Consider the following 23,780-nt stretch of genomic DNA (forward strand, 5'->3'; position numbering starts at 1 on the left):
TGTAGGTTAATTGGCTTGGTACAAGTGTAAATTGTCCCTGTTGTGTGTAGGATAGTGTAAGCATGCTGTCACTGCTGGTCAGTGCGGACTTGATGGGCCGAAGGGCCTATTTCCGCGCTGTATCTCTAAACTACACTAAACTATATAAGTACTGTATGTGCTGAGGAATGCACTGACGGAATGCTTGGTGCATCCAATGCCAAGGCTCTGTGGGGGAGGGCCACGGCTAGAGTCCTTCCACTGCTGTACTGTGAGGGCAGAGTCTGGTGGGGACCCCCCTCAAACAAGGGAAGTGATTTCACCCCAGGGGGCCACAGGTATAACAAGGGTGCTTGTTAGAATTATGGTTTTTGTGAACATTACTAAATGCAATACTAATGAATGTATGTATAGCCGCAGAAAAAATGTCTTGTTTTGTATACATTTTTTATTCTGAATAAAGTTTATTTTGGGTAAACAAAATATTCAGACATTAAATAGTAACAGGGCAACTGCCCCGTGATGGGACACTACCCTTCCACCCCTGTGTCTGGGTACTAGAAAGTTTCTGTTGGGCTGCATTAGAAGATAAGATCTCAAGTGTTTCATCTCAAATGTCATAGAGACATAGTGCTGTACAGCAGAGACACATGCTCTTCAGCCCACCTTGGGCTAGTCCCATTTGCCTGCATTTGGCCCATATCTCTCTAAACACTTCCTATCCATGACACAGGAGCAGAATGTGGGTGGCACGATAGCACGGCTGGTAGAGCTGCTGCCTCACAGCATCAACAACCTAATTTCAAATTTATCATTGGGAGTTGTTTCTTCCTGTGATCGCATGTGTTTCCTCCGGGTGCTCCGGTTTCCTCCCACATCCCAAAGATGTGCGGGTTTGTAGGTTAATTGGCCCCCTAGTGTGCAGGGAATGGATGAGAAAGTGGGATGACACGGAACTGGTGTGAATGGGTGATCGATGGTTGGCGTGGACTCGATGGGCCTGTTTCCATGCTGTAATTCTAAACTAAACTGATACAAGTGGTTTATAGACATACTCAATAGAGTGGCACTATGGTGCAGCAGTAGAGCTGCTGCCTTACAGCGCCAGTGACCCGGGTTCGATCCTGACTACAGGTACAGCCTTTACGGAATTTGCACGCTTCTCCCCATTCTTCACCGGGTGCTATAGTTTCCTCCCACACCCCAAAGACGTACAGGTTTGTAGGTTTATTGGTTTCTGTAAAAGTGTAAATTGGCCCTTGTGTGTAGGATAGTGTCAGTGTACGGGGTGATCACTGGTCGTCGTGGACTCAGTGGGCCGAAGGGCCTGTTTCCATGCTGTATCTCTAACATCTAAAAGTCTAAGGGCTGTTGGGTCTGTTCCTCTCTCTGACTCTGAATGTAACCAGCCAAAGCAGTGCAGGAATAACACAACATTGGTGAAGGAAGCACGCAGTCTCTCGAGTTAACGCTTGCAACCAACACTCAGCTGCTTAATTTAGAGCATGGCAATGGGACAAGGAACATGAGCAGAGAGACACTGGACATGGCTGGGCTGCAGCCAAGAACACAGGAATAGTGCAGGCATTAGGTTGCTGCACAGAGAGGCCACAGAGGAGGTTCTGCTGGCAAACACATCACCAGAGGTTGGTGAAGCAAAGATAAAGAGGACTATGGTGGGCATTAAATAAAATGTGGAGTACACTGGGAAGTCTCAAGAAAGCTTATCTTCAATATCCAGGTACAAGCTTTAAGCAATCAGCACAGGGGCTTGCTGAATAAAATGCTGAATAACTTCATTACATCAACCTGAGTTTAGTTTAAGATAGACACAAAGTGCTGGAGTAACTCAGCGTGTCAGGCAACATCTCTGGAGAAAAAGGATGGGTGACATTTTGGGTCGACACCCTTCTTCTTAGTTTAGTTAGGCTCATCATTAACACGTGCACCAAGGTACATTGTAAAGCTTTTTGTTGCATACTACCCTGTCAGGGAAAAGACTAGGCATGATTACAATCAAGCCGTCCATAGTTTACAGATGCAGGATCAAGGGAGTAGCATTTATTGAGGTATACAAGATCATGAGGGGCATGGATAAAGTGAACACTCATAGTCTTTTTCGCAGGGTAGAGGATTCTAAAACTTGAGGGCACAGGCTTAAGGAAAGAGGGGAGAGATTTATGAGTGACCTCAAGGGCAACTTTTTCACTCAGTGGGAGTACATATCTGGAATGACTGGTCAGAGTAAGTTATAGACGCAGATACAATTACGACTTTTAAAAGATATTTCGACAGATATATGGATAGGAAGGGTTTAGAGGGATATGCAGGCGAATGTGACTAGCCCAGTATGCCAACCTTTTCAGTATGGTGGTTAGAACACTAGGCAGCCTGTAGTTACAAAGAGGCACTGGATACCTGTAATTAAAACATTCTCATCACTTTGTTCTTGGGGCAATGGAATTGATGAATTCCTCCAAACCGGTAAAGACAGAGTAAAGTTTAGTTAGCATTTTTGATCCAGTAAAATGTCACTTAGAATAGTGAAATCAGAGCACTATTTGCACTGCCTTAGTCAAAGTAGTGCAGCACCTTAACTCTCCCAGATGGACCCTATGACAAGGAGTTCAGACCAGTACTTCAGTTCCCCACAGTGTACTGACACACCATCTGTAGTCTCCCTGCAGTCTTCAAGCTAACACGTATTGTCTCCATTCTAATTAGTTGATTCGTTATATGTAATCTATAAGAAGCTTTGATATAATTTAGATTCTTGTTTTACGCATAATCAGGCATTCATTCAGTCAGGAGTCATAATCATACAGCACAGAAACAGGCCCTTCGGCCCAATCTGCCCATGCCGACCAAGATGCCCCACCTACACCAGTCCTATTTGCCTGTATTTGCCACAAACCATCTAAACATTTCCTATCCATGTACCTGTCCAAATGTCTTTTAAATGTTGTTATGGTACCTGCCTCAACTACCTCTTCTGGCAGCTCGTTCCATACACCCACCGCCCAGCGTCAAAACAAAGTGATAGACGTAATAGGTTTACTACTCAAATGTTGAATTATATGTGAAGTTAACTCTCTCACACCAGAAAATGTGAGACTTCAAGAAAGAACACTTTCCATAGGTTCTGGCTCTGATGAGGAATTTGCTTGTGTTTTTTATGCAAAGATAATGGAGACTTGATTAACACGTTGGACTTGGACAGGAGCCTGAGAACCGTGGCCCTCAGGTTCCAGAACAGCTTCTTCCCAGCAACCATCAAGCGCTTGAACATTGCACTAAACTGAGTCTGCGCCGACCAACTATTATCCCGTACACTAGTTCTATCCTACCCACTAGGGACAATTGGGGGGAAACCAGAGCACCCGGAGGAAGCCCACCCAGTCATAGGGAGAAGGTACAAAGTCCGTGCAGACAGACCCCCATAGTCAGGATTGAACCTGGGACTCTGGCGCTGTAAGGCAGCAACTCTACCGCTGAGCCACTGTGCCGCGCATGTGTGTTATGGTGTTTACGGGACTGTTAAGCTGCAGCAAGTAAGAATTTCACTGTTCCATTGCTGGTATATATAGCAATTAAACATTCTTGACTTGAACATCAATTCCTTAAGTACCTGTTTGTAATCAAAGAGCTTTGATAGCAAAATAATGATGACATTATTGAACATCATCCATATAGGTGGATGTCCACCATTCTATATATCCATATAGAATAGAGGTGCCTTTGTTTAATGCCTTGTCAAATGTGGAGATGTGGTTGGGCGCATTTGATGAGATACTTTAGCCACATATGGGGAGGCCACGCCAGTAATCCGTGGAAAGATCTGGCATGAAATGAAGTTGCTGCAGAGTATCAGTTCTCAGCATTGATCAGTCAACGTAGGGTTTAGATAATCGCTGTCTAATGATGCAAGAATGGCAAGATTCGGTTTTCTAAAATGTGATTTTCAAAGGGCTTGTTAATTGTAGACATGCAAGAAATTGAAGATGCACAAAACATAAATTGCTGGAGGAAGACCCGGGTTCGATCCTGACCACGGGTGCTGTCTGCGTGGAGTTTGCATATTCTCCCTGTAACCACGTGGGTTTCCTCCAGGTGCTCCGGTTTCCGCCCACATCCCGAAAACATGTGGGTTTGTAGGTTAATTGGCTCTCCGTAAATTACCCCTAATGTGTAGGGAGTGGATGAGAAAGTGGGATAACATAGAACTAGTGTGAACAGGTGATCGATGGTCGCTGTGGACTTAGTGACCCTAAACGCCTGCTTCCATGTTGTATCTCTAAACTAAACTAAACTAAACTCAACGGGTCAGGCAACACATGTGGAGGGAATTGACAAGACGTTCCTGGTCGGGGCCTTTCTTCCGACTGATCAGAGATTTGCGCTTTACTCAGTAATATATAACGTTTCATTTAATAACTTTCCTAGCTCATTTTCCAAACTCCTATTAATGTAGCCAAGGATTCACACTTCTGAAGAAGGGTTCCGGCACAAAACGTCATCTGCCCATTCCCTCCACAGATGCAGCCTGACCCACTGAGTACTTCCAGCACTTTGCGTTTTGTTGATTATGCGATAAAACAGGTTATTTTTGTTACTGGGAACCGTGATCACTTAGACTTCCCATTACGTAGCCCTTTACTCCATTGTCAATTCGTCATACGATATCTTAGATTTATCACGTGATTATTTTATTTAAGACAAATATGTGTTCTTGATTATTAGAGAAAAAAACTTAATCTGGTAGAATTGCCTCCCGTAGCTGCATTTTAACCGCCTGATCATTTGCTGAAATATGTGACCCCTACTTTTTTTTAAAACAGTGACCAAAACAGTAGTTTATTTTAAGCGATTACTGTGCACATATCAGATGTAGTGGCGTCATCTTGATATGTTTGTAATTGGGTGCTGGCTGTAACGGCAGAGAAATTTCAAAAGGATAGTTAAAGTTTTAAAATGGACGATACAGTCATCCTATAGTAATGCACTATGGTAACTTGATAAATTGATAAAAATACATCTATAGATGCTCCTGAACACATCATCAGTGATGTAACCTGGGGTAATTGGGTGTTTCGGGTCATTCAACATCAGACACCCTCACCCAGGCGACCCAGCCGTGGTTGATCAGACCACGACGTGTTCAGGTGGCATTCGCTCCTCCCCATGGTCCTCCTCTCCTGATCCAGAGCCATCTCGAGGCCTTCTCCGCTGCCTCTGTGGTGTTCTTGATGGCTCTTCTCCTCTCCATTCCATTGATGCCCAGTGCACTCAAGACTTTGTAGATCGATTGCCCTGCAAAACCTCTGCAGCCAACCTCGATGGGCATACACCTTGCCTTCCAGCCCTGCTTATGGCAGTCAATGACCAGCTCTTCATACTCACTCATCTTCCTCTCGTGGGCCTCCTCCAGACGGTCCTCCCACGGAACTGTCAGTTCCAACAAGACGATAGCATTACAGTTATTGATTTATTGTATTATTGATTATTATATGTTTATCTGTGTCTTATTGCATTTCTGATTCATTAAGAATTTCATTGTTCTGGTGATGGTGCATATGACAATTAAACACTCTTGGCTTTTGACCACACCAATGTTTAGTTCAGTTTAGTTTAGTGTCACATGTACCAAGGTACCGTGAGAAGCTTTTTGGTGTGTGCTAACCATTGTACTTGGAATATCTATAATTTATTCATTATTTCAAACAAGAAGAGAAACAATATATGTAATAGAAAGTAACTGCTGATGTTGGCTTATATCCAAGATAGACACAAAGTGATGGAGTAACTGAGCGGGTCAAGTGGCATCTCTGGAGACATGGATAGGTGATGTTTCGGGTTGGGACATCTATAGACTGAGGAAGGGTCCCAACCCAAAACATCACCTATCCATTTTCTCCAGGGATGCTGCCTAATCCACAGAGTTACTCCAACACTTTATGTCTATCTTAGGGGGAAAATCTAGGTTGTATTTGCTAAACAAATTAGGTATTTCTGCTCTTGTCTTCGAAGGAATCTTAAAGTTAGATTTATTTTAGATGGAGGTTTGGGAACGTGGTTAATTTAGAACTATAGTTGTCAATCAGAATATGTGTTTCCTCATTATTGACATTGATGAATTAGAACATAGAATATAGAACGGTACAGCACAGAACATGATGCCAAGACTAACTTTTATCTCCCTGCATAAGGAATAGTAGAATTAGGCCATTCGGCCCATCAAGTCTACTCCACCATTCAATCATGGCTGATCTATCTCTCCCTCCTAACCCCATTCTCCTGTCTTCTCCCCATAACCTCTGACACCTGTATTAATCAAAAATCTATCTATCTCTGCCTTCAAAATATCCACTGACTTGGCATCCACAGCTGTCTACAGCAAAGAATTCCACAGATTCTCCACTCTCTGACTAAATACATTTCTCATCATCTCCTTCCTAAAAGAATGTCCTTTAATTCTGAGGCTATGGCCTCTAGTCCTAGACGCTCTTAAGAGTGGAAATATCCTCTCCACATCCCCTCTATCCAAGCCTTTCACTATTCTGTATGTTTCAATGATGTCCCCCACCTCATTCTTCTAAATTCTAGCCCAGTGCCAACAAACGCTCATCTCAGGTTAACCAAATCATTCCTGGGATCATTCTTGTAAACCTCCTCTGGACCCTCTCCAGAGCCAATACATCCTTCCTCAGATCCATGTGCCAATCCAAAAGTCTCTTAAATGCCACTATCATATATCTGCCTCCAGGCACTCACCACCCTCTGTGTAAAAAAAAAACTTGTCCCCCACATCTCCATTAAATGTTGCTCCTCTCACCTCAAAGCTATGCCCTCTAGTTTTCGATATTTCCACCTTTGAAAAAAAAGGGTCTGTCTGGCTACTCTATCTGTGCCTCTCATGATTGTACATATATACTTCCATCAGGTCTCCCCTCAACCTCTGGCATTCCAGTGAAAACAATCTGTCTGTCCCACCTCCCCCTGTACCTAATAACCTCTAATCCAGGCGGCATTTTGGCAAACCTCCCCAAAGCCCCCACAATCTTCCTGTAATTGTCAAAGATATTGTTTTTCACCTTCAGAAGGTTGCGTAGATTAATTAAACTATTGCTGCCGTCGTTAATTTGAAAAGTAAGAAGCTCATTTGATGTTGCTAAATATGAACGTTATATATGTGAGTGCTGCCATCTACAGTGTATTTGATATCCCTCAGTTCATTTTTACAATGTTTTCACACAGTGCAGCTAAGGCAACCAATAATTGAAAAATAGACACAAAGTGCTGGAGTAACTCAGTGGGTTTGGCAGCATCTCTGGGGAACATTTTGGGTCGGGACCCTTCTTTAGACTAATTGTGGGGGAATGGAAAGCAAGAAAAAATCAGGGTCAGTGACAGGGAGGTTCCCTGATAGGCTGATTGTTGGCAAGAGACGGAGTAATCCCAACAAGAATTGTTGCCAACTGTGCAACGAGGCAACTGTGGACTTATAGTGGAGGAAGGAGTCAAAGGGCGGGAAGTGGGTGGGGAGGTTGAGTGTATGTAAACGTCACCTAAAATTAGAGAATTCAACATTCATATAGCTGATTTGTAAGGTATCCAAACAAAATATGAGTTGCTGTTTCTCCAATTTGTGTGTGGCCTCACTTAGATAGAAAGATCAGAATAGGAATGGGAAGGGGTTGAAATGGTTGGCAACCGGGAGATCCAGTAAGCCTTGGCGGACCGGGCATAAGTGTTCAACAAAATGGTGTGATTTGTAAATTGTTCTTGAGATAGAGCCACATAGCATAAAAACGGACCCTTCAGCCCATCTTGTCCATGCCAACCAAGCTGCCTCATCTACGATAGTCCCATTTGCCTGCCTTTGGCACATGTCCCTCTAAAGCTTTCCTAATAAAGACCCACCCTCACGTACCTCCATGTAAACACTATATTTGATGAAGTGCAATGTACCTTGTTGTGGGAATGGCCTGCAGGATAGTCCATGGATGTTTGTGTTCACTCATGGGAGCATGAAGATATGCCAAGTGTACTGCCTCGTGTGGTTGAAACAAGGAACTGCAGATGCTGGTTTATACCAAAGATAGACACAAAGTGCTGGAATAACTCAGCGTCTCTGGAGAAAAAAGGATGGGGTACGTTTCGAATGGGAATCCTTCTTCAGACTGAAAAAAATGGGGGGAAAGAACTGGAGGTGAGAAAAGGTCATCCTAGTCATTTAACCAGTTCCACAGTTCACAATGAAGAAGGGTTTCGGCCCGAAACTTTGCCTATTTCCTTCGCTCCATAGATGCTGCTGCACCCGCTGAGTTTCTCCAGCTTTTTGTATACCTTTGATTTTCCAGCATCTGCAGTTCCTTCTTAATCACAATGATATAACCCTCTTCAGATCACACCATTTCTAGCCAACAATCGGACTGTAAAGGAACCTCCTTGTCTGAGGTCATCTGTTGCTGACAGACACTCATTTGTCCTGGTCTTTTCTCGCTTCCAATTTTTCCCACCTCCCCACCTCCTACTTTCAGTCTGCAGAAGAGCCCTGACCCAAAACATTGCCTCTCCACGTTCTCCAGAGATGCTGACCCGCTGGGCGATTCCACCACGTTTGTGTCTATCTTTGCCTCGTTTGGTACTTGCACTTCCTCAGAAGCCTCCAATTTCCCATTGACCAGCAAAGTACTGGAGTAACTCAGTGGGTCAGGCAGCATCTCTGGAGAACATGGAACATGTCCAAGGGAAGGTGATGGCTGGAGGCACTGCAGCAGCCTGGGGCTCACCTGGAACAGGCACCGCTCATAACAACTAGAATGTGGACAAGACTTTGAAAAATGCGTCAAAAGATAGCGCCTCTTGCATGCGGGATCAGTGAACTATTTCTGTGCACTTTGCTAATCGGGGATGTGCTTGGGTATGGCAATACTCTACTGGACTGTTTGTAAGAAAAGAATTTCACTGTTTGCACTTCACACATGTGACAATAAAAGCACCATTGGACCATTGGATAGGTGACATTTCAGGTTTGAAGAAGGGCTCCCATCCAGCACTCCAGCACTTTATGTATTTTTTCAAGAATAATGCCACATTGCCTGGCTACTTCTGCACATTATTATGCAATCATTGTCGGAGGGTGGTATCATGTGGAGAAATGGCACTGTTTTACGAGCTTTCTTTACACGTTGCATTAAACACGGCATGGGGTCAATTTTCCAGGTGGCTACACATCTTCCCACTGGCAAAGTTGAGACAGTGATCTTATTACCATTGGATATTTACAAATATAATTTTCTTGGAACACAAACCAGGGAAATATGATACAGCAATAGAAACTGGTCAGCTGTGCCTCCAATCAAATAGATTCCCAGAGGGAGAAACCTGTGAGTGTTTCAAACCGGTCTGTTGGCTTGCAGTGGAGTAAGAAGAAGTGTCTCGATCCAAAACATCGCCTGTTCATCCCCCTCCACGGATGCTGCCTGACCCGCTGAGTTCCGCAGGCACTTTGTGTTTTGTTTAGGCTTGCAATGCTTATTGAAACTTGAGAATGATCAGGTCACATCAAATAGCTCATATTTTATGTCCTACTGGTTGAAAAACCTGTGAAACGCACAGCTAAGCTATGAGTCTAAAGTGTGGTGAAACTTCAAGTGCTTCAGGCAAGATTTCAGATTCTAATGCCTGACTTCATTTCAAAAGTCAAAAATATCATATTGTCATATGTTATGGCAATGAAATAACACGACAAAAAATATACAATAATCAATATCAAAATAAATTAATAGTTGGTAACGTTAGATAGCTATAAAGTCCTTAGATCATAATTGCTGAGGTTAGTGTTGTACAGTGTTCAAGAGCCTGATGGCTGTTGGGAAGCTGTTCTTAAACTTGGATGCCATGGTTTTCAGGCTCCTGTACCTTCTTCCTGATAGTGGCAGCAAGATCAGAGTGTGGCCGGGATGGTGTGGGCTGTCTGAATCATGGCTATGCACAAAATTAACAAAATAAACTTGACGCGAGATTGCAGAATGTAATTGGAGATGAACATCTGCTATGGAGCAAACAATCCTTGGTCATTCCAGATATTGCGGGCAATTGTCTTGTTACATTCCATCAAGAATACACTTGGTGGCAACCAGCCAAATCAAGGACGTGTCTCACCCAGGTCACTCCCTGTTATCCCCTCTTGCATTAGGCAACAGGTACAGAAGTGTGAGAACACACACCTCCAGATTCAGGGACAGTTTCGTCTCAGCTGTTATCAGGCAACTGAACCATCCTACCAACAACTAGAAGGCAGTCCTGAGCTACCATCTACCTCATTGGAGACCCTTGGACTATCTTTAATCGGACTTTACTGGACTATATCTTGCACTAAACGTTATTCCCTTTATCACGTATCCGTATGCAGAGGATTGCTCGATTGCAATCATGAATAGTCTTTCTGCTGACTGGTTAGCACGAAACAAAATGCTTTTCACTGTACCTTGGTATACACGACAATAAACTAAACTAAACTAAGCTAAAACTAAACTCTTCATCTCCAAAGTTGAAACAAACTTTATTGCCACATCTGGAAAGTAACGTCTCCATGATTTTTTAAATATATTTTCGTGTAATCTTAGAATTAGGTAGCAGGACGAATTCAACAATAATTGTAGGATAATGGATGAAAAACATTGATCCCTCAAAAATGCAAGCTAACGTGGTTTCAATATTAACTGTGTGTGGGAAGTTTACATTCATCACCATAGAAATACCTTGAAGATCAAAGCTTGTGAATTGCATAAAACAATGCCGTATCTACAGAATAGTTGAATGTTTAAGTTGTTCACATTTTGCATTTTATAATCCATCTTCTGCCTCCTACACATTAGGCACCTTACACTATCCTAGTTTTATTTTCCATTGTTACATGATTTCTGGGAAGATTCCACTGCCTGCAAATTCATGTTATCCTAGTCTACTGGGCTTGGTTTGTTTGGAGATAGCTAGAACACCCTTAAAGAACTTGTCTTAATAAAAGAGATCTCGTACATTTTCAATTGCTATTGTCTCCCCATGTAATGGGGTTTGGGGGTTGTGTAGTTGTGTGTTGGCAGCTGGCAATGTGACCTATGCCAGTACTACCAGCACCATGCTCTGGAAATTTAATGAACTTCAATCGTCTAAGACGGCACAGTGGCGGAGCGGTAGAGTCACTGCCTTACAGTGCCAGAGACCCGGGTTCGATCCTGACTACAGATGCTGTTTGTGTGGAGTTTCCACGTCCTCCTTGTGACCGCATTAGCTTTCTCCGGGTGCTCCGGTTTCCTCTGACACTCCAAAGATGTGTGGATTTGTAGGCTAATTGGCTTCTGTAAATTCACCCCCGTGCAAAGGGTAGAACTAGTGTAAGGGTGGTCGGTTGTCGGCATAAACCCGATGGGCCGAAGGGCCTGTTTCAGCGCTGTGTTTCTATGAAGCCTAAAGTCTAAAGTCAATGGTGTAAGTCTTGAAATCCATCTGTATTTACACTTCCAGCTGCTGCCACATACGGGGAGCCCGGCCAGGACGATAACCAGGAATCCGTTTCGCTGAAGGAGAGATTGGCGATGTATCAGGCCGCCGTGTCCAAGAAGGAGAGCAGCTGCTCTATGGCCACTGTAAGTTTATGCTCAGACATTCTAGCAGCAGAATTAGGCCCTTCGGCCCATCAAGTCTACTCCGCCAGTCAGTCATGGCTGATCTATCTTTTCCTCTCAAGCCCATTCTCTTGCCTTCTCCCCATAACCCCTGACATCCTTGCTAATCAAGAATCTGTCAATCTCCGCTTTAAAAATACCCAATGACTTGGCCTCCACAATTACCCAAAGACTTGGCCTCCACCTGTGGAAATGAATTCCACAGATTCACCACCCTCTGGTTAAAGAAATTCCTCCTGATGTCCTTTCTAAAGGTACGTCCTTTTATTCTGAGGTTGTGTCCTTAGGTCCTAGACTCTCCCACGGGTGGAAACATCCTCTCCACATTCACTCCATCCAGGCCATTTACTATTCCGTAAGTTTCAATGAGGTCCCCTCCTCATCCTTCTAAACTCCAGCGAGTACTGGCCCAGTTCTGTCAATTACTCATCATATGTTAACCCAATCATGCCCGGGATCATTCTCGTAAACTTCCTGGGCCCTCTGTGATGCCAGCACATCCTTCCTCAAACATGGGGCACAATCCTAACGGTAAGTATCAGTCCTCCTGATGGCTTCGATTCTAATGAAGATTGAACTAACTGCTTGTTGTGCTGAGTATTTTGCCTCTAGTTCTCTTGTCTTCTTTGTCAGTACCAAGCCTCAGCTGAAATGTGGTCAACTTGAATCCAAGAGACAACAGTGTTTAATCGCCATTTGTATTGGCCACGCAACAATGACATTTTTACTTAAAGTCATAGTTATACAGCACAGAACGGGCCCTTTGGCCCAACTTGCCCACTCTTGACCAAGGTGCCCCATCTACACTGGTCCCACCAGCCCACTTTTGGCTCATATTCCTCTAAATCTTTCCTATCCATGAAACTGCACAAATGTTTTTTAAATGTTGTTATAGTATCTGCCTCAACTACCTCCTCTGGTTCACGGCTCAATAATAAACCTTCATTAGACTTACCACCCAAAAAAAAAGTTGCCTCCAAGGTTCCTGTTAAATCTTTCCCCTCTCACCCTACTTTCTGCAACTTAACAAGCCTGTAAACATAAGTAAAGAACAGATGAATATACATTCAGGAGGAGGCGCTGTCCTGAACGGCTGCCTGTCCTGCAGCTGTCCGTTTTTTTCCCCTTCTTTTTTGTTATTTTTAGTTCGTTAAGTGTACAGTCAGGGGGTCTAATCTTTTTATGTGTGGGGGGTGGTGGGGGGGGAGGGGGAAACTGCTTTTCCAAGTCCCTACCTGGTCGGAGGGGTTGCCTTCCTCCGAGCAGCGTCTTCGACCCGTCCTCGCAGCCTACCAGCGGGTCCTGGAGCGACGTTTTCCTGAGGGGCCCTGCCCAGAACATCGGCTTTGGCGGCGGCGCGGCGCTGGAGCGCTGTCGCGGAGCGGGCGATGCCTTTCCTGGGTCGCCGCGCTGGGACTCCAGTATGCTGGGACCGCCGAAAACATCATCGTTGAGCCGCGGTTCTGCGGAGCGGCCAGCTGCGATGTTGAACCTACATCGCGGAGCATGGGATCTCTCGCCGAGATCGCCAGTGTGTGGAGCTCCGTCCGGCGCGGTCTGTTGGCTTGGAAGCCGCGGTCTCCGGTGGGAAGGCGGCCGTTCCTGGCACCCCAAGCCGCTGGGGGTTCTCCCGACGCCGGAGTACCATCACCCGGCGAGAACATCGGGCGCCGTGGCGGCGACTGTGGAGGCCTCAATAGGCCCGACTCTGGGTGGACAACAGGATGAAGACTGGACTTTGTGCCTTCCCCCACAGTGGGAATCACTGTGGGGGGGATGTTTTATGTTTGGTGTTGAATTTCTTCATGAATACTATGTTGTATTTTTATTAGTGTGCTGCAAGGACATCTGAATTTCCCCTGAATAAGGGGATTAATAAAGTCTAATCTAATCTAATCATCAATAATACAATGAATTAATAACTATAATACTTGGTAACCATCACTACGGACTAAAATCCGTAGTACAACCAAAGACACCATCCATAGAAGCTCACAGTTGCTGAGGTTAGTGTGTAGGAAGGAACTGCAGATGCTGGTTTCAGGCCTTCAGACTCTTGAGACTGAAGAAAGGTTCCAACCCGAAACATCACCCATTCTTTTCCCCCAGTAACGCTGCCTGACCCTCTGAGTTACTCCAACATTTTGTGTCTTGCTGAGGTTAATGTTGTGCAGTGTTCAAGAGCCTGATGTTAGGAAGTAGTTGTTCTTGAACCTGGAGGTCACAGTCTTCATGCTCCTGTATCTTCTTCCCGATGGTAACAGCGAGATGGGAGCGTGGCCAGGGTGGTGTGGATCTTTGATGATAGTGGTTGCCTTTTTGAGACAGTGCCTCCTGTAGATCCCTTGGATGGTGGGAGGTCAGTGTCTGTGATGGACTGGGCAGTATTCACCACTCTGTAGAACCGTCGATGGTGGGGAGGTCAGTAGCCGTGATGGACCAGGCAGTGTTCACTACTTCCTGAGAATCCCAATGAAGGTGGAAGGTCAGTACCCATGTTGGACCGGGAAGTGTCTGCTGGCCTGGACTTCACTGTTTGCAAGAGCAGCAGAGACAGGTATCCTCACCATATTTACCATTCCTGAATGTGTTCTTGTGATCCACAGGACAGCGGGTAGCAGGGATTAGACTGGATAACTCCTTGACAACTGAATCTGTGAGCAGATTATATATAAATGCTTACAGATGAAACAAAGTTGGAAGGAACATTACATGGGATAAAATTACAAAGAGGCATGGATGAATTAAGTGCACAAAACTATGCCACATTTTAATGTGGAACAGTGTTATCGACTTCAGTGGAAAGGAAGATAAGTGACTGAGTTTACCGGTGTTTTATCAGAATTTTACGCTGCCTGAAAACTGTGACCTTCAAGTCCAAGAACAGCTTCTTCCCAGCGACAATCAGGCTCTTGAATACTGCACAACACTAACCTCAACAACTGTGATCTTCTATGGACTGTGTCCTTGTTGCACTACGGGCTTCGGTTTTGTCCCACAGTCGACCCTCGTTATTACAGACCTCTTTACAATGGGAGAGAGATCCAAAGTGCTGGAGTAACTCAGCGGGTCAGGCAGCATCTCTGAAGAACATGGATAGGTGACGTTTTGGGTCAGGACCCTTCTTCAGACTCAGACATAACGAATTTCAGCTGTAGCGGACAGTGACCCCGAGATGGCGGCAATGGACAGGGACAACACCACTAATTAATAAAGAATTATGTGCACTACTTTCACTGTTTATAGGAACTTTTTTCAAAATATGGTGTTATCCATGATGGAACATGTGCAGTACTGCAGAAAGCTGGCTTTATTATCATGCTTTCAGTATCTATTTTATCTTTTATATACCACTTTACATAGATATTGTAAAATATATGAATTAACATCCCCTTAGTCTCAACCCGAAACGTTGCCTGTGCATGTTCTCCCGAGATGCTGCCTGACCCACTGAGTTACTCCAGCACTTTGTGTCCATTTGTGCAAACCAGTATCTGAAGTTGTTTGTTTCTACTGCATATAAAATGATTAGCCCTTACTCGGTTGCAGTGGACAATCGGTAATAACAGACACCATGGTGCGTTATTACACGGGGGTTATCTGTATTGTCATCTGGCTACCAAGACAGATTATTGATTTGTTGTATCATTGTTCATTGTATATGCTTCAATGTATTTTTCATTTATGGGTTGGTAAAGTTGCAACAAGTGAGGATGTCGTGTTGTTTAGTTTAGTTTATTATTGCATGCTAAACCAGTCAGCAAATACATGATTACAATCGAGCCATCCACAGCGTTATTGTTCCGTTGCTGGTATATATGACAATAAATATCCTTGAGCAAAGCGCCAAGTGTTGGAGAAACTCAATGGGAGTTTATTAGAAAGGGTGCCAAGGGTCACGTGGAGTAAGCAGGAGATGGGGTTGAGAGGGAAAGATAGATGAGCCATGATTGAATGGTGGTGCAGACTCGATGGTCCGAATGGCCTAATTCTGCTCCTATGTCTTATAATGTAATGGGTAAGGCAGCATCTGATGAGAGAATGGACAGACGATGTTTAGGGTTGGGACCCTGCTTCAGATTCTTGAATTTTGACGATGTTTCCAACAAGCACCAGAGAACTGGTTTCGATCCTGACCACGGATGCTCTCTGTACAAAGTTTGTATGTTCTCCCTGTGACCACGTGAGTTTTCTCTGGGTACTCTGGTTTCATCTCACGCTCCAAAGACGCGCAGGTTTGGTGGTTAATTGGCTTCATTAAATTGCCACTTGTGTGTAGGGTAGAACTAGAGAATGGGTGATCGTTGGTCAGCATGGACTCGGTGGGCCAAAAGGCCTGTTCCTGCGCTGCATCTCAAGACTAAACACAGTGTTGTCTGTGTGGAGTTTGCACGTTCTCTTTGTGACAGCTTGTGTTTTTTCCGGGTGCTCCGGTTTTCTTCCCACATTCCGAAGACGTAACAGGTCTGTCGGATAATTTGCTTCAGTAAAACAAAATTGTAAATTGTCCCTAGCGTGTGGATGGTGCTAGTGTATGGGGTGATGGCTGGTCGGTGTGGACTCAGTGGGTTGACGGGTCTGTTTCCACGCTGTATCTCCAAAGTCTAAAAGTCTAAAGTAAACTAAAGCTTCCAGTTATCTTTAGTCCTTCACTGCAAGCGGTGTGTGTTCATCTGAGATCTTGTTTCAGCTGACAGCAGGAGGCTGATGCTGGTGAACGTATTTGAGTGGAGAGAGGGGTTGACAAGGCTGTGACGTTTCTTTGCCATCTTTCTGCCAGGATCCTGAGGAGGAGGCGCGGGCATTGCCCGGCGGTCTGGCGAGCGTGAAGAAACAATTTGAATCACATGGGACGGTTTCCTCCCACCGCCACTACCAGCAGAGGTCCATGCAGGTAACTGGCCCCGGCAACTATCACACCACAACTAACGCCGGGGGCATCTTGTCGGATGACGCTGCTAGAAAGGAATTATGGAGCCCATTAGGGGCGGCACAGTGACGCAGCGGTAGAGTTGCTACTTCACAGCACCAGAGCCCCAGGTTCGATCCTGACTACGGGTGCTGTCTGTGTAGGGTTTGTACTTTCTCCCTGTGACCTTGTGGGGTTTCTCCGGGTGCTCAGGTTTCCTCCCACACTTCAATGAGGTGCAGGTTTGTAGGTTAATTGGCTTCTGTAAATTGTCCCTAGTGTTTAGGATAGAACTACTGTACGGATGATCGATGGTTAGTGTGGACTCTTACAGCTGACACATCTAGAAAAGGAATTATGGAGCACAGGTTCTCAATGCCTGTAGCCTGGTCCTGTAATTTTTGCAGAAGGTATTACTAAAGGTACAGAAGCATGAAAGTGCGCACCACCAGACTTGGGGTACAGCTTCTTCCCCTCCGTTATCAGGCTTCTGAACTGCCCTTCCATAAGTGAGGATACTATCAGATTCACCTCTACCTCATTGCAGACATTGGACTTTGTCTCTGATGCACTACACTGCTGAGAACTATATTCTGTACTCTGCATCTTCCCTTTTGCTCTACAAATTGTACTTGAGTTTGACAATTGTAAGAGAGACACATATTTAAGAAGCATGCAAAGCAAAGCTTTTCACTGTCTTTAGTTTAGTTTTAGAGATACAGCATGGAAAGTGGCCCATCTAGTCCATGCTAACCATCGATCACCCATTCTGAAGAAAGGTCTCAACCTGAAACGTCACCTATTCCGCTCCAGAGGTGCTGCCTGTCCAGTTGAGTTACTCTAGCATTTTGTGTATATCTTGGTTTAAACCAGCATCTGCAGTTCCTTCTTATGCATTTCAGCTGCAGTTCCTTCCTACAGTAGTTCTGTGTTGTCCCACTTTCTCATCCAAAACTGACCTTTCCTGCCACCTAGTGGTAGATCCTCAGTAGGGCTAACTGACTGATTTCCCAGTTGAACTCAATAGAGTTATAGGGTCATACAGCGTGGAAACAGGCCGATCGGCCCAAATTGTCCACTCCAATCACCATACCCCATCTATACTAGCCCCACCTACCAGTCTTGAACTGTGGAACTCGTTAGAGGGAGGGGATTGGGGGGGAAGACATTCAGAATATATATTTTTAAACCTCTGTGCAATGTGATTAATTCTCATCCACCATCTAATATTAATGTTTTGTTTAGTTTAAAAACACAACATGGAAACAGGTCCTTCAGCCCACCATGTGCACGCTGACCATCGATCACCCATTCACACTAGTTCTATTTTATCCCACTTTGTCATCCATTCCCTACACACCTAGGGCAATTTACAGAGGACAGTTAACCTACAAACCCACGCATCTTTTGGATGTGGGAGGAAACCCGCAGAATCACAGGGAGAACGTGCAAACTCCACACAGACAGCACCCGAGGTCAGGATCTAATCCGGGTCTCTGGCGCCCTGAGACTGCGTCTCTACCCGTGCCAATGTGTGCAGAACTTGGACAAACAAACCACATTTCTACAATAAGCAAAGTACAAAGTGCTGGAGGAACTCCAGTTAAATTAAGTTTGCAAATCCTGGTCAAAATATCACCCAACTTGAAAACTTAGAGGGTCTTTACTTTACACGTGCAACATTCAAATAAGGAGATTATTAAATATTGCATCTACTGTAAGTGTTACCTTGGGATTTGCCTTAATTGATGCACACAGCTAATGTTAACCTAATCAAATAAGCGTATGTACCCCAAGGTGGTCGAATGTGACGCTGTTTGAAATTCCAGGGGGGTAATTTGCATGCAGTTTGCATGGAATTGGTTTAGAATTGCTATTACTTTCAGGAACCTTTCAAAAATATCATTTGAAATGTTAATGTATTCAACTGAGAAAACATTACGAAATACGGAAGACTAATTTGGTCTCTGTCATTGTCAAAGCATGCAAACAAAGATCTGGAAAAGACATATGACTTGAATATCAACCCACCTGCCCCTCAGTCCATTCCTAGACTCAAGGAGTATGGTGCTCCCTGGTTGTATAAAATACAGGTCCAACACCGATGTTCCGGCATCCTTAGTTCCAGATTATCCGTTTTGCTGGACCAACAGAGGTCACATAATAATAATTCATAATTCATGATAATAATAATGCAGGTTGTTGTCCCCACTCAACATGTTGATTTATCCAGAGAATAAGAAAGGGGAACAACCTTTCTCTCAATGTCAGCAAAATAAAGTGATTGACTTCAGGAAGCAAAGAGGTGCACATAACCCAGTATACATTGACAGCATATACATACATACTGTCATGGGGGGAATGTGCAACCTCCACACAGATAGCAACTCAAGGCCAGGATCGGACTTGGGTCTCTGCCGCTGTGAGGCACCTGCTCTACCAGCTGCGCCACTGTGCTGCCAAATTGTCAAACTAGATGAATTACAGACTGTCCATTTGCACTCTGTAATTTGGTGTTGGAGTAAGCTAAATTGCTTTGAGAAGCTGAAGAAGGGGTTTTTTTTGTAAACCAGCATCTGCAGTTCCTTGTTTGTAGGTTTGTAATGCTTTGATTGCCGTGTCTATTATAGCTGATCGCAGTGCTGAGTGATTCATTTTGGAATAAGTTCATAAATCATAGGAGCAGAATTAGGCCATTCAGCCCACCGAGTCTACTTTGCCATTCAATCATGGCTGATCTATCTCACCTTCTCAACCCCATTCTCCTGCCTTCTCCCTATAACCCCTGACACCCTTACTAATCAAGAACCTATCAATCTCTGCTTTCAAAATATCCAATTAATTGGCCTCTACCACCTACTGTGGCAATGAATTCCATAGATTCACCACCGTCTGGCTAAAGAAATTCCTCCTCATCTCCTTTCTAAAGGTAAGGCCTTTTATATTGAGATTGTGCCCTCTGGTCCTAGACTCTCCCACAGGTGGTATAATATCATGTACAAAAGCTGCTACGAGGATGCCAAGCTATTCTGCTGTTTTTGTGTTAATTTTACGCTCTGCATTTCAGGATGTTACAAGCACCAATGAAATTACCATGACCCACAACAGCAGGAACATGGAGCAGGGAGATGGGACGCTGCAAGCTCATGAACAACATGTGTCGTATCAAACGGAAATGGTAAAAACTCCAGCACAACTCTTGAATAAAGCGATTTAAATTTAAGTCACATTCGCCATCGCCGCATTTTTTTAAAATATTAATGTTTTTAACATTAACATTTTACCCATTGATTAAAAGGTTTAGTGATCTGATCTGGGTTTGGGTAGATTTTGTGGTTTTGAGAAACTAAAATGCAGAACATTTCATCCTTTCAAGTTGTAAAATGCCCCATTGTTTGAAAGTTGTGGATTAACTTTAAATTGTTGCAGGTCAAGGTACTTAGATTATACTTCAAGAGTGGCACAGTGGTGCAGCGGGTAGAGCTACTGACATAACAACAGAAACCTGGGTTTGATCCTAACCTCGGGTGCTGTCTGGGTGGAGTTTGCACGTTCTCTATGACCACGTGGGTTTCCTTCGGGTGTTTTGGTTTCCTCCCACATCCCAAAGACGTGTGGGTATGTAGGTTAATCGGCCTCTGTAAATTGTTCCCAATGTGTAGGGAGTGGATGAGAAAGTGAAATAAGGTAGGACCAGTGTGAATGAGTGATCGATGGTCAGCATGGACTCAAAGGGCTGAAGGGCCTGTTTACATCCTGTGTCTCTGAACCATCTAAATACAGTGAAAAGCTTTTGTCTGTGTGCATTTTAGCTACCGTCACAAAAAAAAGCACTGAGTTTGTTTCAATGTAAAAACACGAAAGTCTTGTTTTTTAAGTTTGTACAATATTCAGGCACTTCTCAAATTTTTATAATTTTAATTCATCAGTTTTATTACAAAAAATTACAAGAGTTAAAACAATAAAATGTATTTATTAAATTAGACAGTCAGATCATTAAATGACTTTGTTTAGTTTATATTATTATTGTTCTGTGTACCGTGGTACAGTGAAAAGCTTTCTGTCTACAAAATCATGCATATTTGTTGTATTTTGCTATGTCTAAATGCATCGAGTCCCAATAACGTGCCAGTGTTTCTGCAGCTCAGTGTCGCCGAGCAGAATATTCAACAATCGAGTGTTGTGGAAAGTTTTGAAAATCACATCACAGGTAAGTGCACGCATTGTATTTTCTCAGGAGAAAACCTGAGTATTGATGCCAAGCTTAATGCATTTTGCTCCAATCTGTCATTAACTTGGAGTAAAGCATGCAGTTCATAAGACCATAAGTGATAGGAGTAGAATTAGGCCATTCGGCCCAACAAGTCTACTCCACCATTGAATCATGGCTGATCTACCTCTCCCTCCTAACCCCATTCTCCTGCCTTCTCCCAATAACCTCTGACACCCGTACTAATCAAGAAAAATAGTCATCCTGATCATCACACCACAGAATGGATGTGGAAAGGGTGAGGAGGAGGTTTACCAGAATGATGAAAAAAGACAGAAAGTGCTGGAGTAACTCAGGGGGGTCAGGCAGCATCTTTGGAGAATGGTGATCTTTGGTGATGTTTGGGTCGGAACCCTTCTTCAGACTGAAAGTGGGGGTGAGGGGAGAAAAATGGCAGAACAAATCAGGGCCGGCAACAGGTGTCCTCGGGAAGGGTGGTGCCATAATGGCCCATTGTTGGTTGGGGATGGTGTGATAACAAGAACGAGAACTAAACTCCACTAGTCACCGGATATGACTTAATGACACAATCAAACTTGATCCTTTACTCAACCATATCTTTGAGGCATTTCGTATTTAAATAAGGCCTTTTGGCCATCAATTTGTGGAACATTAATTTGCCATATCATGTCTGGTCCCTTAAAACAAAGCATCTAATGATTAAACATTTAATCTGTATCACTGAGAATTTCCACAGGAGTTCTTGTGCTCTTGACAAATTTCTATTCACAAATGGAGTTCCATCAAAGTTTTTATGATGAACAGGATGAACCTGAATAAAATTCCTGGATTGGAATCTAGAGCTGTGCTGGGTAAAAATTGATGCTAAAAGTGTAGGGCTGGGTGTTTGTTGTAAATGAAAAGTTTATTAGTCATCGAGTCATAGACATACACAATGTGGAAACAGGCCCTTTCACTCAACTGGCCATACCGACTTACATGCCCCATCTAATCTAGACCTATTTACCTGCATTTGGCCTATATCCCTTTAAAACTTTCCTACCAATGTACTTGTCCAAGTGTCTTTTAAATTGTGTTATAGTACCTGCCACAACCACCTCCGCTAGCAGCTCGTTCCATATACCACCACTCTCTGTGAAAATGTTGCCCCTCAGGTTCCAGTTAAATATTTCCCCTCTCACCGTAAAACTATATTCTCTAGTTCTTGATTCCCCTATCCTGGGTAAAAGATTCCCCTCGTGATTTTATGCACTACATCTCCTGTGCTCCAAGTCCTAGTCTGCCCAACTGCTCCATAAAGCTCAAGTCCTTGAGTCCTGGCAACACTGGCCAGTACAGAAATGCAGCTAGCAGTGCCACTCCCTTACAGCGTCAGAGATCCGGCTTTGACCCTGAATAAAGGTGCTGTCTGTACGCAGTGTGGACGTTCTCTCTGTGACTACATGGGTTTTTCCACACAAATCCCAAGGATATACAGGTTTGTAGGTTAATTGGCCTCAGTAAAATCGTAAATTGTCTCTAATGTGTAGGATAGTGCTAGTGTACGGGGTGATCGATGGCCGGCGAGGACTCTGTGGACCGAAGGGTCTGTTTGCGCGCTGTATCTCTAAAGTCTAAAGTCTAAAGTAATCCCAGAGACATATGGGTTGGTAGAATAATTGTCCCTCTGTAAAATGGGAAAATAACATAGAACTAGTGTAAGGTACACAAAAATGCTGGAGAAACTCAGCGGGTGCAGCAGCATCTGTGGAGCGAAGGAAATAGGCAATGTTTCGGGCCGAAACCCTTCTTCAGACTGATGGGGGGTGGGGGCGGGGAGAAGAAAGGAAAAAGGAGGAGGAGGAGCCCGAGGGCTGAGGGATAGGAGGAGACAGCAGGAGGGCTGAGGAAGGGGAGGAGACAGCAAGGGCTAACAAAATTGGGAGAATTCAATGTTCATGCCCCCCGGGTGCAGACTTCCCAAGCGGAATATGAGGTGCTGTTCCTCCAATTTCCGGTGTTGCTCGCTCTGGCCATGGAGGAGACCCAGGACGGAGAGGTCGGATACGGAATGGGAGGGGAAGTTGAAGTGCTGAGCCACCGGGAGGTCAGGTTGTTTATTGCGGACTGAGCGGACGTGTTCGGCGAAACGATCGCCAAGCCTCCGCTTGGTCTCACCGAACTAGTGTAAACTGGTGATTGACGGTTGGCGTGGACTTGATGGACTGAAGGGCCTGTTTCTGTGTTGTATGTCTAAATTAAGTGATAATTGAGAATTTTGTAAGATTTAATTTTGACATTCTCCTATCACGGTTGATTTTGGTTTATGTTTGAGCAGTGGATGGAATGAGCGAAGAGGAGAGACCAACAATCTCCGCTCGAATGTTGAAGCAACAGTTTGAGAAGTCTGCCCAGCCCACTCAGCTGGCAACAAATACCAGCAAACAGATCAAGGTACATGTTAGGGTGGGCTTGAGTGTGTGCATGTTAACAACAATGACTCTCATACTGTTTGGCTTTTAGTTAAAAAAACATGAATGCAAAATATTGCACATTTTAAATGCAGTGATTTCATCTGGAAAAAAGAGTACTTAATCTAACGTTGTCTTGCTTTTTTCCAAATTCCTTAACATTTATTTTCTCTGCTGCACATGATTGTATTTTCCTCTTCCTGTCATCACATGAAAAGTAAACGCCGCCCTTCCATCACTCTCCCTCCTCGTGTAAAGTGTTTTTTGTTCCATTAAGTCATACAATTAGGTATGCAAAGAAACGGTTGTGAAGAATGTAAGGATATCTTGAAGGAAAGACAAAGGTAAGATAACTCTTGCGCGCTGCATGGCCTCATTCATTACAAGTGCCAGAAAATTAGTGAATGGACTTTAAAATCTGCAGCAGAGACCCAGTTTGAAGAACTAACGCAATGTAGCAAAAGTCTTTTGATTTGTTCACAATGCCTTTGTGAGATTAAAATAGTCTATTTGGTGAAATG

General features: G+C 44.1%; 1 protein-coding gene across 1 annotated transcript in view; it reads left to right on the plus strand.

Annotated features, from left to right (window-relative positions):
* xirp2a (xin actin binding repeat containing 2a) overlaps positions 1–23,780 on the plus strand; it is a 110,914-nt gene that overhangs the window by 68,546 nt on the left and 18,588 nt on the right. The window contains exons 3-7 of the mRNA XM_055638176.1: positions 11,509–11,630; positions 16,450–16,563; positions 19,646–19,756; positions 20,722–20,788; positions 23,127–23,242. Coding sequence (XP_055494151.1) covers positions 11,509–11,630; positions 16,450–16,563; positions 19,646–19,756; positions 20,722–20,788; positions 23,127–23,242 — 530 coding nt within the window. The remainder of the gene's footprint in view (positions 1–11,508; positions 11,631–16,449; positions 16,564–19,645; positions 19,757–20,721; positions 20,789–23,126; positions 23,243–23,780) is intronic.

The sequence above is a fragment of the Leucoraja erinacea genome, chromosome 7, assembly GCF_028641065.1.
Source record: "Leucoraja erinacea ecotype New England chromosome 7, Leri_hhj_1, whole genome shotgun sequence".
Lineage (NCBI taxonomy): Eukaryota > Metazoa > Chordata > Chondrichthyes > Rajiformes > Rajidae > Leucoraja > Leucoraja erinaceus.